The following is a 17863-nucleotide window of genomic DNA, read 5'->3' on the forward strand; positions in this document are numbered from 1 at the left end:
ATCACTTGGTCTCATTAATCTGGCAGTGGCTGGGAACTGCATCCCAGGAGCTTTCCTGAGGTTATGTGATGCTTTTATCAGTTAACTGATATGTGTTGAGGTAAGCCATGTTGTTATACCTGTAAAATTCATCCTGTGTCTACTGGAAACCACCAGTATTCAAGGCAGAGGTAATATGAACTAAGCATGATGGGTACTTAAAGTGTAGCAAAAAGAACTGTTCCTAGAGGTACTCTCTTGCTCTGAGACAGCTTGAATCCCAGCTGAATCCCAGCTTTTCTTTCCTGATGAACTCATACCCAGCACTGGCATTACTGGGAAAAATCCTCTGCCCCCGAATACGTTCTTTGTATTGTTACTGAGTCAAAAGCCAGTGACAGCAACAACAGCAATCTGGAGGGAGAAGCAATGATTTTGTTAGTGCAGCATTTTTGTGCTCTTGTAAGAAGCTACCACTAAAATAGCCATAATTTCTATTTTGTAAATGGTGACCACTTTGTTGCTAGGATTCCTTGGCACTGAAAATGTAATTGCACAGCTTTCCTTGGAGCAGCATGTGGAAGTGTCACCCATGGATGTGTCTAGGGCCAAATTCTTCATGATACTCACATATGTACCCTTGCATTTCAGTGAGTGGCTTTCCCATCCTGCTGCAATGAACACCATATATATTCTCTGTGATCCAAATGTCTTTACTTTCTGGGATTTCCTTTATTTCTACTTGAAGAACTCAGGAGTATCCTGCAAGAGCTAATGCTGAATCTGACATTTAAGAGGACTGGAGGCTCCTTCCGTCCTGACCTATTCTTTCCTCATCTTCAGATGGTGGCTAGAATTTGTAAGGATGAATGTTGTGAAATAACACACTGTCTTTGTATGGTATTTCAGGGGTGGCATCTGAAGCTCAGGTGGATCAGCAATATTTGTGTCTTTTCATAGTTTTGAGTTGACACACCTTCCTACCCTGAGGTGTTTCCCTGACAGCTCCACTGATGGAAGGAGGAGATTAAATCTCTGCATGGATTAAAATGAGAAACCTGGTGATCCCTGCTCACCACAGGAGGGCAGTTGCCAAAGTGAACGTCTGAGCCAGTGACACTACAAACACGTGGAGTGCATGCAGGTTATTATTTTCAAACCTAGTAACAGCATTTCTGCTATGCATTGACATCATGCCCCCCGCCTGCAGGAGTTTTCATTCTCACAGGAGTTCTGTGGCAGAAGAGTAAATGATGCATCTAAAATATACGTGCAGCAATGAATGTGCTACCTGTTCAAAGGCTGGAGGGAAATTATCTTGATGCAAAATGGCTTTTTTTTTGTTGCCTTCTATCCATTTTATTTCCCTTTCCCCCCTGTGCTTGCAGCCATGCTGAGAGCACTTGCTACTGGCTCAGCATGAGCTAGGGGTAATGGGCTTCTTGTCGTTCAAGATAGATGGCAGGAAGAATTTTGTTTAGGTTCCCCAGGAGGGGATTGATGAGATTACAGTTGTAATATCTCCCTTTTCCCTCACCAGGCCTTATTACTGATATTCCATGCAGTGCCCAGATTCAGTCACATGGTGAAGGAGCACTTCTACTCACTATTACACCAATGTCTGGTTTAGCATAGCCTTGCAAGGGGCTCACTGTACTAAAAAGGATCTGACCTAGGAGTTCATTTGGCCCTGGAAAGCATTAAGAGGTTGTACTATGACACTTGTGCAGTTGTCTTCTCCCTGACCACCCCAGACGCCAGGATTACCTCAGGAGCTGGGAGATGATAGCTGTTGTGGCTGCCTGGGGACAGTGGATAGAAATCTGCTTGTTCTTCTTGCATCATCCCTATCCACTGCAGAAGTGGTGAAGCCTTTCTCGGCACCAGAGGCTGGTCATAGTGTCAGGGCTCACCTCAGTTATGATTAACAGCACAGCCTAGGGCTTGTCTAGCAAAGACTTAGTGGTCCTGTCTGTGTTATGTCCTGCCATGTCCGTCAGGAGGTCGGACCAAGATGAAGGAATCTCTCGTAGTTAGAAAGAAAATTCTGCTTTCATCCAGGCAGGTCACCATCTACCAAAGTGTATGACTTGTGGTTATTAATTATTCCTTCCCCTTTGGGTATCTCATTGGGATATATTAATCACAAGCATAAATCCACAGAGGCAAATTCAATTATGACTGGTGTTAATTTATCCACCATTTTTTCTTCTTTCTTCCCTAGTTTTATTTCTTTTCTTCCAGTCCTCTGTCAGTGTTTCCCCCACTCTTTTTTTTCTCCATGGACAAGAAGATTATTCTTGCTAAGTAAAAGAGGTAAAAATAAAAATATAAGATTAACTCTTCTTACATGAGTAATCCCAAGTTGTGGGGTCATTTTGTTGTTGAAGACAGTTAAAGACACCCTGTAGCCCCAAAGCCAGGTCTTGGCAGAGAGCAGGAGCATGCTGTGATGCCACACATCTTGCTGAGACACAGCTGCAACATCAGCCCTGTAGCATGTTGTCACCTCTGTGACAATTTGGAATCTCTGGGCCAATTTAGCACAGCCTTATCCCACCCCCAGGCTGTGGGGAGGAGATAGGGACATAGATCTGTTTCTTGGAGAAGTTCCCAGCAGCAAGAAAGCAGTCATTCAGGAGTAGCTGTTTTCCAGGTCATAGATGGGCTGGGAGGACTGCTGGGTCATACAGTGCTTTTGTGCTGTCAGGCTCAGTGTTTCCTCCGTTGATCTTCACCAGGGTCCTTTTTCTAGGGCTGATTCCCTCCTGCCCCTGCCCAGGCTGAGTGGTCTCTGTCCTCACCTGCCAGCACCCTTCCCCTGCCTCAGCACTGGCATTAGAGCATGTCTTGGCTATCCTTTTCCCTCCTCCACTTCTTCCCACATTCCATGTTTCCCCCTCATTTCTCTATTTCCATTCAGGCCATGTCCTTGTTACCCTCTGTTTTCTCATTCTTTCATTTTAGACATGATAGCATTTTGCTTCAGCAAAATTGTAGCTCTTGAGGTCAGCCACCAAGGACAAATGCACGTGGGGTTTAAAAGGACAGGAAACACTTTTGGCATGATTTCCCCAAAGAAGAATTTTAATGCTTTTGAAATTGGGGAACACGGATATCTGTCTGTGAACCAGATACAGACAGTCAAACTCAGGCTACAAACTGTCCACAAAACAAACAGAATAAATTCATGCTGTGGCAGCATGTTTTCTGCTTATACAGCTCATGCTGGAGTTTTCAAGGAGACTGAAGAATGAAGGCCGTCAGAAGAGGAAAAAGTCATTTTGTCAGTAGAGAGCTATGAAGAAATAGCAAGGATAAGGCAAAATTATAGATCAAATTTTTAAAAAATATGATTCTGTGTTTCCTTTGGACACAGACTATTTTTTCCCCTTCTATTGGCGTCAGTTTGGCAACTTTAAGTTCGAATTTATTTTGCTGAATTCAGAAGGGGACAAAACAAGAATTTTCCCATTGTCACTGTAACCATTTGCATGCTGTAAGCAGTTCTGAGGCAGCTAGAAAAAGATGTGCTTCAAGCCCACACTGGTAAACAGCTACTTTTGGAGTAAAATACAGATACTGATGAAGAGCATACAGTAACAGCAAGCTAGATGATAATGTGCTCTACTGAAGCTTTGGGAGGATTTCTCTTAATATTGTATGCAGAACTGCACATGGAATTATTCCTGGCAGTGAGCACAGGAAGTGTGAGGAGCACCTCAGTGACCACATAATGCTTACAGCCTTGTTTTTGTGATTGACATTTAGCTTTGTGAAAACAGTTGTCTTGTATAAGTTAATGGGATATTTAGCCATTAGACTGGCAGAGTTCTGCATGAATAATTACCATATTTGATATATCCTCTGGAATTAAGCATAAAATTACGGCTGGTAACATTTGCAGTTGGCACAAACATTAGCAGGCAGGTCTGTAATGATGAGACAAGCACAGTTCTCCTTAGGGATCTGCTTCATTTGCTAATTTAGTTATTCAATCCAAAGCCAAGCCTGAAGTTACACATTTCAGGGTGGAAAGTGCAGCCAACCCTTCAGCTGTCCTCAGAAACAGTGACTCAAAAAATACCTGGGAGCCAAGTGAGTGAGTCGTCGAACATGAACTCCTGGGATGTTGCTAGGCAGAAATCTACTAATGCAACTCTTGCAGACAGTAATAAGGGGGGGGAATCAGTGAGAATGGAAGGTGATTTTATATTTTGGTGTGATGCCAGTGAAATAAGTGCTGAACTCCTGTATTTACTTGCAGGGTACAGACTCAAGAAGGATCTCAAGGTGCTAAAGAGAGGGCAGAGCACCAAAAAGAGCTAGAGCAGTGAAGGACTTGAAGACCTTGGCTCATTTAAATTGTCAAAAAGAAGGCCGAGGGATGTCATAATTAGAATGGAGAAATATGTTCAGAGAAAGAAGGCAATTGTATGAAAGAAACCTTTCATCACTTGGAGAATGGGCATCCTCACTGCCATGAATGGGGGCTGAAGTGAGACAAAATTACAATGGCAATAAAATTGCATCACCAGAACAAATGACAAAGGGGATTGCAGATTCTTCATTTCTTTTAGTCTATCGGTTAAAGCAGAGTGTCTTTAAAGAAGATGAGCTTTTACCAGCCACTAGTTATTGGGCCGTACATAGGATGTTAAAGTGAAATTGCATTGTCTGTGAGATGTGGGAGCTATGGGAAAAAGGCATAGTGTCTCCCAGTCTTTAGGTGTAAATGTAATTTGGGTTGTAATATAAGATGAACTTTCCTGACCCAGAATAACCTCTCAAAGTTGGTAGGAGAAATTTCTATGACTCCCTATAAATGCTAAAAACCCTGTCTAGCTGTTTATTCTACTACAAGGATCCCTGCCATGTGGCTAGTGGGTGAGTCCTGCTATCGGGCATGCTTGTATCCAAAGGTCAGCGAAAGCAGTGAGCCAACACTGGTAAAACAGAGGCACCAGATTTTCAGGTTAGGCACTCAAAAACCTGGGCTGGTGGAATCAGTCTGGGCTTCTCTGAGTATGGCAGTGTGGCACTTCCTCCTCCTGCTAAGGGGCAGCTCCCTTGGAAGAATGGGGATACCCAGACCACCTCAACTTGGACCTTGGGGAATTAATTTGTTCTTGTGTACCCATCAAGAGAAAGGGGACCTAGAGTCACAAGCACAATTCACTTGCCCAGAAATATGTTGTTCTGGTTCTCTAGCATCATTGTTACATTTCAAATATACTTTTTAAGGAAAAATCAGAATTTGAAGGAAATTAATTTTTTTTCATTCTTGGCCACTGCCAATGCAGTCACTTGCAGGCTCATACAGCATGGTCACCAGCTACAACTTACCTACCAGTATCCTCAACCTGGTCGCTCACGAGGAGTCAAGGGATGGGTCAGAGAGCCAAACCCTGGCCGCTAACCCTTTGCTCTTGCCACCAGAGCACACTTGGCTCCAGAGGCTAAGCAGGGGACATGGCAGGCTGTGCACTCCCCCTCCACTCTCCTTCCACCCCTTATACTAGGCAAGATTAATAGCCCAAATCTGCGTGCTCCTGTAACACAGAGCATGTTTTAATTATTTTAATTATGGTTACTGCAGCCAGAACCTGGCCTGGCTGCTGTTGAGCCAGGAGGAGTAGTGGGTGGGTGTGCCCCTGCAAGGGAGGCTCCAGTCCGCCCTTGCATACCTGCTTTTGATCTTGGGCATCTGCCATCAGAGGGCGTCTTTGAAGGCAATTGCCCTTTCAGCCACTGCCTGGATGTTTTATCATTTGCAAACAAGGTTTCTTAAAGGAGAAATAATCGAAATGTTGCCAGCCTGGAAACTCCTGTCTGCTACAGGTGTCAGTTGAAATTCCTGTTCTCCATTGGCAGTTAGGGCTTTCTGGACTATTTTCCAGCAGCTGTGGCAACAAATTAAATAGCATCTATTATTTAGTGTCTCAGAATGCTCCACACCACCAGGCAGCAAACAGAGGATGGGAAGATATGGAGTTGACTTCATTTTGTGTGGTACACAGGCCCTTTGCTCTGTCTGAGGTTTCTGGAAACGATGGGCCTAAAAACCCCAAAGCAAACTCAGAGCAGTGCTGTGGGGCTGACTGACTATCTGGGGCAAGGGACAGCTCTGGGGAGGGCCATCCCTAAACCTTGTCCCTCTCCACAAGGCTCACAGCACAGACACCCACATGCCACCTCCCCACATATGCCACCTCTTACTCATGGCATTTTCCCCATTCATGCTGAGATCTACTAGACAATCTGGGAAATATTTTTTTGTTATTGTTTTTAAGTGTGAAAAAGTAAAGTGAATTTTAGCATGTGATTATGGATAGTTTGGGTAAGAGTTAGGAATTTCCAATCCAGTCAGGTGCAATGAGAAGGGAGGCCTCTGAAAGTGGTTCAGCAGCATACCAGAGCATAGCAGGATGTTATGTGTTTATTTTTAACACAACTTGATTCATAAACAACGATACTGACAGCTCAGCTATGCTTCTTCACAGCATTCCTTCCAAAACAGGAGATTTTTACAAATTGTACTGTCATGAGAGCTGGTTGGGACCTTTTGGGTGAAACATTTGATTTGACAAATCCATCCCTCTTCACAATTTGTGGTTGTAGAATCAAAGAACAGTTTGGGTTGTCAGGGACCTTCAAAGACCATCTAGTTGCAACCCCCCTGCTGTGGGCAGGGACGTCTTGCACTAGACTAGGTTGCTCAAAGCCCTGTTCAGCCTGGCCTTGAGCACTTCCAATGATGGGGCATCCACAACTTTTCTGAGCAACCTGTGTCTCATTTAATCTGTCCGCATGTTTCTCAGGTCAACGCTGAAAGCAAAGCCCAAAAGAAAGCCCCCACAAGCAGGAGAGGAAAGATACTTCTATTGATTTGGGTTAGAGACCCAAATCTGCAAGTCCTGGTTCATGGACAAAGTGCCTGGTGACTGAGCCTCCATCTATTCTGGCTTTGACTCTGGCTTTCCGTCAGGCTCTCTGTCTTTGCCTTCTTCAATTATGTTTCTCTATTAAGATTTTCCGGAGGTTATGCTTTTATTCCACATCAAAACAACACAGATTCCACAACATTCCTCAAAGGACTCAAGTCCTGCTCACTGGCTGGCCCAAGTTATCATGGAAATTGCTAGTTTCCTTAAGCATTTATTTACTCATCCAGAAATACAAGCTTGCCCTGTTTTGATTTGAAACACTATGCATGGAAAGGAGAAAATTCCACGTAGTACCACAAACATAATTCTTGCAAGAAGGTGGTATGTTAATTAATAAAGTCTGGGAGCCACTGTCTTAATATATTAATGAATTTGTTATGCAGAGAGAGATGAAAAGATATATTTCCTTATTAGATTTTTGAATGTCTGATACCTTTATTGTAATTATGTTCTATTTCATGTCTTTCTTACAAACACTCCAGTAGTGTTTCTAACAGTATAATTGTGTTAGATAATTATTTCAGTGAAGGGAAGGAGAAATAAGGGGATATAGGCCAGATGAATATGTTCAGAACTTGCAATAGGCGGGAAAGCTGGTAGGTAGACTCTAGGAAAGAGATCCTTTTATAATGGAGGACCCGCAGACAGTGGGATTTGCTTCGGAACAATGGTGGGAATGAGACAGTGGGTTAGAAAAGCCAGGAGAAAAAAATTGTGTTTTCACCAAAGGGTTTTGAACGTGAAGGCCCTGCTGAACTGGACTGGTAGGTGTGTGAATCAGATGTGGCAGTGGGTTCTATGGCTGCATGCCTTCACTAATACAAAGACGAGAGAAGCTGCCTTTTCTACAGGCTGCAATGAAAATAGTGGAGAAAACCTGGCTTGGGCTAATCCAGCCCTTTCAGTGCAGTGGGTTGAAGACCATTTTTGAAGTGCCTCCAGAGGTTGCATACAGAAATATCACCTTGGACCTGCAAGCCTCTGAGCTACTGCCAACCCAGCTGGATGGTGCTCCAGGACTGGTAAAACCAGAGTTATCTCATCCCCCAGAGGTGAGATGGCATTTCACAGAGATAAGCACATTAGGAGGCATTTGCCCACTCTGATATAGCCACTGATTGCCCTAACCAACAAGGCTGGTTGAATCACCCCTTGGGCAGAAGCCAACCTGTGGGTTGTAGGTTGGACCACAGAGAAGTTGTTAGTCAAGGAAAGCCAGATAAAGGGAAGGTGGGATTGCAGTGCCTTTGGCAAATATTGCCATAACTGACGTGGGACAGCCTTCTCCCATGGCTGTGCCCAGGGACAGGTTGACAGCACTTCCAACAAGTCATACAAAAACATGGGGTTCCTGGAGCTGCATGGACTTCTTAAGCACTCACATTAAAACTCACTGCTGGGCATTTTTTGCTAGGTCCACTGGTATTCTTAACATTATTAACCGTAAGTGATTTTACATGAGAAGTACCTTTGAAAGCCTGAATGTGAACACGAAATAATGTATTAGAGTATTTCCCAGCTGCTTTCTTCTGCATAGTCTCAGTGCCCGGAGTAGAGAAATGTTAATGTTTAGAGGATTTTTTCACCTCAGAAAACCTCCAGGGGAAAAAAAAAGGTAGAGCTTTGCAATTCTTCATGTTTCTGTATTACTCTAGCACTTAAAAACTCTAGTTCCATGTCAAGAAGAGACAAATAATAAAAACCCAGTAATTTCAAGTGGATTTCCCATGAGTCAGGAGAGCCTGATGCTCTTATGTGGAGTTCAGGGTACAGCTGGGGCAGAAGCCCACACTGAAACAGCAACCACACTGAGACTGAGCATTTGACAAGAGTTTCAAGAGATGAAACTCACCAAAACTGCATGTAGGCTCAAGGATTCATTCCCAAAACTTCTGTAGTTATTTTTCAGCTGATTTAGGCACTACCTGAAGCCACTTTGTGGAATTCTTCAAAGTATCCTTGAAAACGACTAAGGAAGAAACAACCTTATTCTCACTCATACTAAGGTCTTTTCACTGCCCTGCCTACAGAAGTTATGAAGCCTGTACTTTATAAAACACTTAGCTTCTCTCCACTTGTAGCTGCTGTAAAGAGAATACAGCAGTCAGAATACAGCCCAGAATAATTATTCTTTATTCTGGCACGTGAATACATAAAAATGTTTTGGAATAAGAATAGAAATTCTTGGCAGATTTCTTCTGGATGCATCAGGAAGAATCAGGGGCCAGATTCTGCCCTAAGTTCCTGAAGGTGAATATTGATGTAGCTCTGTAAAATCAATAAAATTACTCTGCACTTACACAGTGTCAGATTAAAAGCTATGAAATCAAAACCAAACCCCAAATCTAGTTTTGCAGTGTTCATAGCAAGTTTTAAACCCCTGTATAGTTACTTAGAAGTGGTTCTCTGTCTCAGGAAAAAAAAAAAAAAGCAGCAGCATTAAATCTGATTCTACAACCCTTCAAGGTTAGATGCCAGTGCTTCCATCTCATTGAGAGGACAGCAAACCCTTCTTTCTAGTGGTGCCATGCTATTATTTCCTGAGTCAAAGATGCTGCTACTTAAATTCCTTGCTGGTTCAAGATCACTTACTGAATCCTAACTGCTGTAGATCCAAGATAAGCTTTAGTAGGGGAGAAATTTCTCCGTGGAGAAAGAAAGAGAAGACATTTCCTGAACCTAGCATCTGTTGGCATCTACGAAGCAGTTTGATGCATTAGAGGTGGCCCCTTGGGAGAAGGAATAACTGTGTGCTTCTATTTTTGCATGAAATCAGGCTCAGCAGAGGGCATGATGATGCATGAGTATCAATGCGTATCTGCTTTCTCACTGTCATTTCCTCACTTAGGGGAGAGGCAGAGGATGGCAGTAACAAAACGGATGCAGACAGCCCTCCTCATTACCTACTAGGGCAGCAGGGTGTCTCTCTTCACGCACTTTCTACAGACGGGCAGCTGCCAGCCAGTAATGTAACTCATGCTGCTGCTGCTCTTTGCTGGAAGACAACTCCGTTTCCGCTAGCTGCCTGGCTTGATTTGGCATTTTTCAGTATAGCTGAACATCGCATGACAATGCAGCTGATACACTGCACCAGGGCTGGGATAAGGACTGCAATCACGCTGTCTCAATAGACAAAGTGGAAGTACAGGAGTGCGAACTCTGGCTCCACTCCCAACCTGACTTTTAGAACTTGAAAGAGAGGGATGTGCTACATTTTAAATATTCACACATACACCCTCAGCTCCAACACTTAATCTTTTCAGGTATTATAGGTCAGAGATAGTTTTCTAACCAGCCTGAAGCTATGCTGCATCGTGCTGTAATCTTGACAATTTTTTCAACTAAATGTGCTTGAATCTAGTAATTTTCCCGATGGCTCACATCCAAGAAAATGGTGTCGATCATTTGGTTGGTTTCAGGGCTGGGTGTGAGTCAGCTCTGAGTCAGGCAGCAGCTCCAGCTCCATGAAGTGCTGGTCCTCCTGTGCTGGCACAGTCTGTGGGGCTGCAGCCCTGCAATGAATGCTGCTCCCAAGCCTCCTCAACAGCAGCATGTGGGCACCTAGGCACCAGACACTTACAAAGCAATGGGGCAAGTCCACAGCCCCACTCTTTTGGCTGTTCACCTGCTGCAAAGCCCTCTCAACCTCAGAAGATGGCAGGGTGTGTAAATGATGCTGGCCACAGGCAGGAAGAAGGAGATGGGGACCTATCTTGCCTCCTGAGGAGAGGCCCATCTGACTAGGGTGCAGGCACAGTGAATCACTGCCTCACAAACAACTTCCCTCCCCAGAGCTATGAGGAAGCAGGGAAGGAGCTTTGTCCAGAGCCCTCTGTCCCTGGCAGGGTGATTCTGTTTATATTCACATTTCTGTTAAGTAGGGTGGTGTCCCAGTCAGGCAGTTTGAGAGCAAAGCCAGACACGGTCTTGAAGGCAACAGTCACTGTGTGTGTTGTGCAAAGCAGCCTGACTGACAGGTTCCTCGTTCTCTCTTTGTCTTTCTCTCCCCTTGCACGGCGGTGTGATTGAAGCAACGCCCCGTGAAACAGTCCCTGAGTGCTTGCATGTGCCGAGAATCCCACTGGAAATGCCTCCTCCTCTCCATCCTCATGTACGGCTGCCTGGGTGCAGTGGCCTGGTGTCAGCTGGCCCGAGTCACCAAGCTCAGCTTCGATAGCTCCTTCAAGGGCAAGTCCATGATCTACCACGACAGCCCGTGCTCAGATGGCTATGTCTATATCCCACTGGCCTTCCTCTCTATGCTGTATGTGGTGTACCTGGTGGAGTGCTGGCACTGCCACGTCAAGAGAGAGCTGCAGTACAAGGCAGATGTGGACAGTGTCTATGAATGCATCAGTCGCATGCAGCAAGCCACTCCATGCATCTGGTGGAAGGCCATCAGCTACCACTTTGTACGGCGAACCCGGCAGGTGACCCGCTACCGCAATGGCGATGCCTACACCACCACACAGGTCTACCATGAGAGGGTCAACACACACGTGGCTGAAGCTGAATTTGACTACTCTCACTGTGGATACAAGGACATCTCCAAGGAGCTCCTGGGCTTGGAGAGCCATACAGCCACCAAGCTGAGGTTCACCAAGTGTTTCAGCTTTGCCAATATTGAGTCTGAGAACTCTTATCTGACTCAGAGAGCTCACTTCTTCACAGAGATTGAGGGGCTGGATGACTACATGGAGGTGAGGGAAGGCATGCAGCTTAAAAATGTGGATTTTAAAGAGCTTATGATGGCCTATGGAGACCCGGATCACCTCCCGTGGTATGTGTCCCACTATGCTTTCTGGGTGGCAGCTATCCTGATGATCTCGTGGCCGCTCAGGGTACTCATAGAGTATCGGACTGCTTATGTCCACTACCATGTGGAGAAGCTGCTGGGCCTGGAGTATACAGTGCCCAGCACGGCAGAGGAGCCCTTGTACCGGTACCGCATGCCCCGAGACACCACGCAGGACAGCACCGAGCTGGAGTGGCACATCTGCACCAACCGGCAGCTGATCCCTAGCTACTCGGAGGCCATGCTCATGGACCTGGCCAACTCCCCGACCTACAACAGCTACACAGTGCATCGGTACGGCGAGGCAGCCCATGGCTGTGAACGCTGCAACCATGCCTCCAGCACCTCCTCCATCTTCTCACGCCATGCTTTCCACAGCTGCAGCGGCAACTCCCGCCTCTCCCTCAACACCAGCCGCTTCTCCCTCTGCCGCATTCATGGCTCCCACAGGACAGGCCTTTGGAGGAGCCGCAGCAGCAGCATTGCAGAGCGGGGCTGCCAGGATGAGCAGTGCTGCTCCTACTCTAGCCAGCTGGCTGTCAACGAAAGCCCCCCAACCTACCATGATGCCCGGTTCTTCCCCGTCCTGATTGTTCACAGGCCGGAGGGGCACGATGGACGGCATTTCTATGTCAGGCGTTCCTCCTGTCTAGAAACCTCTCTGTGACAGGTCTCCATGGTTACTTGGCTTCTCTGCCCCATGACACAGATTGCAGAGGTGCCACCAGTGGGGAGCCTACAAGCATCAGTCTCCACAGCAGGTCAGCAGGACGAGCTTCAGCTCTTCCCCCTGCCGTTGCAAGAGGACATATTCACTCCGACCAAGAGATAACCTCATTTCCAAGACCTTCTCCCCCTCTGGCTGGTCTCCTTAATCTTTTCTTTTGTTCCCCATTCCTCTCACTTTTTCGCTCCTCACCCTTTCTCTGCTCCTCGATTCCCTGCATCTCCTCCCATCCCACCCACAGTGTTTTTTAAGGTTTCAGTCATATTTAACTGCTGTGGCTACTGGAAGATTTTTAAAGCCTGTGCTTGGCCAGTACATTTGCCCTCTTGGATGCTTTGCAAGGTAAGAAACTCAGATAGAGTAAGGCGCAAGGCCCGTAGCCAGCCAGAGTCAACTCAGAAGGAGAATTCAGATCTGCAGGTGCTGAGTCACCTCCTGCAAACCCCAAACGAGGTGCTTTTTTTTATTATTTTATTTTCCCGAAATTTTTTCCTCTTCTTCTGCCATTCTTTCTCTCCTTTCTTCATATTCTCCTCCTCTTGCTTTACCTTCATCTTCCTTTTTTTTCAGTTCTCTTATTTCTGCTTTCCAGTTTTTCTGGGCTTTTGTCAGTGAGGATATCTTTAAGGGTATAATTGGACAAAAGTAAGGTTGTCACAGCACAAATGTCACTGACTGCTTACACAGCCACAAATTATTAGGCCCCTGAGAAGTGCTGAGGACTTTCTTCCAGGAGCAGTGACATACACCAATAAAGCAAAATGCCCTTTGCTCACCTTGCCCTGCCTGGTTTGCAGCAGAGACGCTGCTGTGTTTCCACCTATAGTTACCCTTGTCCAGCTCCACCCTTGTTAGCAATCGTTGAGAGCCATAACATAGATCAGTGCCCTGTTAGTGCCACTATTTTTAGGACTGTAGGTCTGTGGTTGTTTCATTCCTACCACCTGCTCAGTGCAGTGCAGGCTTCACAAGGGAAGAGGGACTGGAGAGGGAGAGGTAAATATGGTATTAACCCTCCCACAGAGAGTCTGGAGCTGTTAGGAAGCTCTTCCACCCACAGTGTCTATTACAGCAGTTGTCGGACTGCTCTACGTTATCTTTAAGTTTTCTGTGTGCCCTGGGGAGGGCTTTTGGCCCACAGCCCACTGCCACCTTCCCAGGCAAGATGCAGTGACACCCCAGCCCCAGGCAGAGAGCACAGCTGGGACCCAGCCCCACTGGCCACTCCTGCTTGGACCTCCAGGCTCTTCCCACAAGGCTTCCCCTGGAGCAGGTGTAGCACCTTCCAGAATTAGTCCCAGCCATTCCAAATCCAGAAGGTGTCTGGCCCTGACAGAGCACACACTGCACTTTGGGCTGTGGGATGCCCTCCAGACCTGGCCAGAGACCCTCCCAGAGCCAGAGATTGATCCAAGAAACTTGTGGCCACACTGAGGACCCACCAGGGACTTCCCACCTGCCAAACCTCTGTCCCATGAGGGATGGTCATATGCTGAGCAAGCTCCACACCATTTTGTCAAGTGGCTGGTGGACATTATTGTCCACTCTGACTCACAGGAGAATGCAATACAACTGCAATACGGTCACTGTCAAAAACAAAGTGATGTGTCACCCTACCTTACAAGTAGGTAAGAAACTGAGTCCCCGGAGGGACTGGCAACAAGTGCTTCCTCCCAAGTCTGTTCTGTGTGTATCAACATGCGATATGAGATCTGGAAAGTCATATTAGTATGTGTAGATTATATGTAAGTCTGCATACTTATGGCATTGACTGTTGCACCATGATAAATACATTTTGGTTTGGTTTGGTGACTCCATTTTGATGTGCTGTGTTTATTTCAACTCCAGAAATGGAAACATTGGCAATACCTGGCTAACCGGCTGCAAATGATGGAACCATCAGAAAGGTTGTTTAAATTTTTATGAGTCGATGTTTTTTAATGTGAATACTTCATGTGTGATTTATGTGATATTTTCATTCTGACAGCTTGGCATTTTTCACAAAAGATAGATAACATATATGATGTGATAGTTTATCAGCTCTAAAAAAAATAACCATCCCCGACATGTGGAAAACCAAGTCTGGGCTTGGGGTAATGATTATGGTTGGGCTGGGGCCAAATTGGATAACATTGAAACTTATAGAAAAATCCAAATTTAGATCCACCATACAGTGGTCCCTAGACTGCCATGTACACCATGCCACCTGCCACCCCAGGGAGAGCTGGGAGAGTTTGGGAACTAGGAAAGGATTAGGCCTGAACTCAAAGCTCAGACTCATACCTGACATCCTTTTATTCTGAAGACGAAGTCAATGCAAGTCTTTAATATGGTTCCCTGTCCTTATCTTTGTTCACACAATAAGTTAAAACCAGCACATATGAAATATGTAAGAGCTGGGAGAGGCTAAAACAGAGAGGCTGGAATATTTCAACACAGTTGCTTACCGAAGAAGGTGGTAGAGAGGAAAACAAGAAATGAGAAAGGAAAAGATGGTAGAATAATGTAAATTAAAAGAGAACAGAGTTCAGCTGTAGCTAACATAATTCCCAAATGAGCAGCATAACTCAGTTATGGCAAGCTTAGTCCAGACACAGGCAGGATGAGTTTCAGCCTTCTTGTGAGCTGCTACTGCAGCCACCATGTCTTTAAATACCATACCCAAGGTCTTGGGATGGCCAGTTTTGTCCCATATGTATTCCAAGATGGAGAATTATATTTGGATCCTCAGAAGTGGCCATGTTAAACAGCATTATTAACTGACATGAACAAGCTCTGGCAATCCCATTATTATGATGGATTAGGCAGAGAACTGAGACAGTTTATATGCAGTTTAATCCTTTTCAGTGTCCTCAAAAGCCACTCTATTATCCAGTAGCTCTCAAGCTGTGTCATTGGCAGAGTTTGGAAAGCGTTGAGGGTTTCTGTTTCCTCAACCACTGTGTTCTGAACCAGCTTTGGGGCTTTTATTTGAAAATCCATCCCTAAGCTGCAAAAGTCCTCTCACACATGGAGCTTCCTCCTGTGACTTGCTGTAGCCTCTGGTGGTGACCAAAAAGTCGGGAGCAGCTCTTGTTCTAGCCTGGGACTGAATATGCTGGCTTCAACAGATCTCCCACTCAGGAAGCACCTGAACAACCATCTGTACAGCAGAACTACCTCTGTACTTTAGCAGCCCTTCACTCCCACTTCTTCATCTCTCTTGCCATTACCACAGTTGCCTGATGCAGTATAGATGCCTAGCAGCATAGGGGTTAACACTGCTCTTCAAATCCCAAGTCAGAGGATGGAATGGACAGGTTCTTGAATCAGATTGCAAACCAGGCAGCTCTATGGAAAACATCTTTTACAGAGATTTTGTATCCAACTGCAGACTGACTACTTTGACAATGGAGTGTTGGCATGCACCAGCAGGTTTTGTTGAAGTTTTAGGGCTATGGTTTCTCATGTAGAAATGGGTGTTTTGGAGTGCTTTCTCACTGGGATAACCTGTACCAGATTTCCCATTGGGTTTTGATAATTAGAAGAGGCTGAACAGTAAAGCAAAATGAGGAAGTCCAGCAAATACTTGTCTTTCTCCTGCCTTTTCTCTCTCCCCTCCCCCCTCTCTTCCTTTCTTTTTTCCTTGTCCTTCATCTTCTGAAGTCTCCCAGCACTGGGAATTCACCTCTTGATTATCGTGCAGCTCTTCAGGCATTTTCTAGAACGTCCCTATGCTTCTGAGCAAAGCAGGTGAGATGTGGCAACATGCTATGGCAACAGAAGAAGTAAGGAAAGGATGTAATCCAGGGAGGCATCAGCTGTGTTCTGTGTGTGTGTGTGAGCAGTGAGCACTGTCACTGATGTTGCGGCCTACAGAACAAAGCCATGATGCTTAATTCTGTGGCACAAGAGGCCAAGAGAGATTATTTGTCTTTAGTTCCTAAAAGCATTTCAGACTAACCAGTTCCTCTGATTTCTGCATGGTAATAATCCTCCCTAAGTTTTCTGATTTCAGTTTATGCTCCAACTGGTAGTGCACGCGGGATTTCAGTCCAATTTTCGTATGGGTCTTCCTGCCTATCACTGTTAGCACAAAGCCCTTCTCAGAAGATCTAAAGCCAGATCCCCTGATGGGAAAGGTTCCCTTTGGTCCGCTGCTTCCAGCAAACCTTTGGTCTCTTACACCAGCCCAAAGTCTGGGCTGTGCCATACTATGACAGCTTTCTGTTGGGTACTCTCCTCTTTGTAGACGAAAGCTTCCTTCTCCAACCCCTTCTCAAAGCCTTTGGGAGCATTGCATTTGACATTTGGATGAAGCACAACATGCCTGTCAAGGTAGAAGCATGCTCCAGGCACACCATGTAGAGTCAACGCTCCCTTGGCTGATGCCTCCCCAGTCAGGCTTGGCCAAGTCACAGCATTTGCCTGTGCCTCCTCACTCCTGCTTGTACACTGGAGTGCTTCCTGAGCCCATGGAAGCAGTGTAGTGCTGTAAGCCTCTGCAATTGTAAGGCTGGAAGAAATTCTTAGAAGAAAATCATCATAGAAACACAGTATTATTCTAATGGCCATTATTTTTTCTCATGAGACCACTAAAATCTGCAAAAGTAGCTTCTTTCTGGAAGGTGCTATTGCCATGAGTAAGTGCAGAAACACACCATGCACCCAGATAGATGGGTATATATGGATACACGGGGGAGAGGCAGCAGTGACAGTAAGTGTGCATGAAGCTTTTAGCAGGCATCAGTGCAGAACTTCTCAGCCCAAGAGCTGTCGTGATCCCGGAGAGAGGCATAGCACGATTTCCCCAGGAGCACCTAGGCTTCCTAAGAGCTCTCGAATGGATGTCAGTGTCTCCTCCTAGCCGCCTCATTGCAGCAGGAGACACTGGGGAGAGAGTGATATTTCCATTCCAGTAATGAAATCTTGGCATTGCTCCAGTCCCCTAGGAATTCCTATCAGAAATGTAAATGACTTCGGGAGGGAGGAGTGAAGATTAGTGTTTGGAATGGAATTATGTGATCTTGTCCTGCCTCAGTTTCTCCATTCCCTCCTTGGGGATAAGGCAGTTTGCCTGCACTCCTCCGTTTAGCCAGTCTTCCATAGTATTGCAGGAGCCGCTAGGCAAGTGCTGCTCACCGATGGCTGTGGTAGAGCCGAAAGCTGCATCGTGTTGTAACGATATTGCTCCTTATGGCGCCTTTCAACCCAGATTTTCACCGTAACTCCTACGAAAAGGCAGCGCCGGATTTTTTTAAAAACTGTAGATGACTTTTTCCACGCCGTGCTGGTAACCCTGTGGCAGCAGAGATCTCTCTCCTCAGCTCTCTCCCTATTTTTCCACTAGCGGAAAAGAGGGCAGGGCCGAGCCGATCCAGCTCGAAGGGCACGGGTGGATCTCTTCACCTTGCCGGTGCTCCACCACAGGTCAGG

At 45.9% G+C, this 17863-nt stretch overlaps 2 protein-coding genes across 2 annotated transcripts in view; both read left to right on the top strand.

The window, feature by feature from the left end:
* The first annotated feature begins 799 nt into the window (after window positions 1-799).
* Window positions 800-14258, top strand: LOC103760744 (transmembrane protein 151B). The gene is made up of 2 exons (XM_018082260.2): window positions 800-1123; window positions 10958-14258. The coding sequence occupies exons 1-2, from the start codon at window positions 1118-1120 to the stop codon at window positions 12386-12388; spliced, it is 1437 nt and encodes a 478-aa protein (XP_017937749.2). The 5' UTR covers window positions 800-1117; the 3' UTR covers window positions 12389-14258.
* Window positions 14259-17839: 3581 nt separating this feature from the next.
* TYRO3 (TYRO3 protein tyrosine kinase) overlaps window positions 17840-17863 on the top strand; it is a 43627-nt gene continuing 43603 nt past the window's right edge. Inside the window, exon 1 of the mRNA XM_008926561.3 lies at window positions 17840-17857. The gene's annotated coding sequence lies outside the window, so the exon portion shown is untranslated. The remainder of the gene's footprint in view (window positions 17858-17863) is intronic.

This window comes from Manacus vitellinus, unplaced genomic scaffold, assembly GCF_001715985.3.
Source record: "Manacus vitellinus isolate BGI_N305 unplaced genomic scaffold, ASM171598v3 scaffold_6_pilon, whole genome shotgun sequence".
Taxonomy (NCBI): domain Eukaryota; kingdom Metazoa; phylum Chordata; class Aves; order Passeriformes; family Pipridae; genus Manacus; species Manacus vitellinus.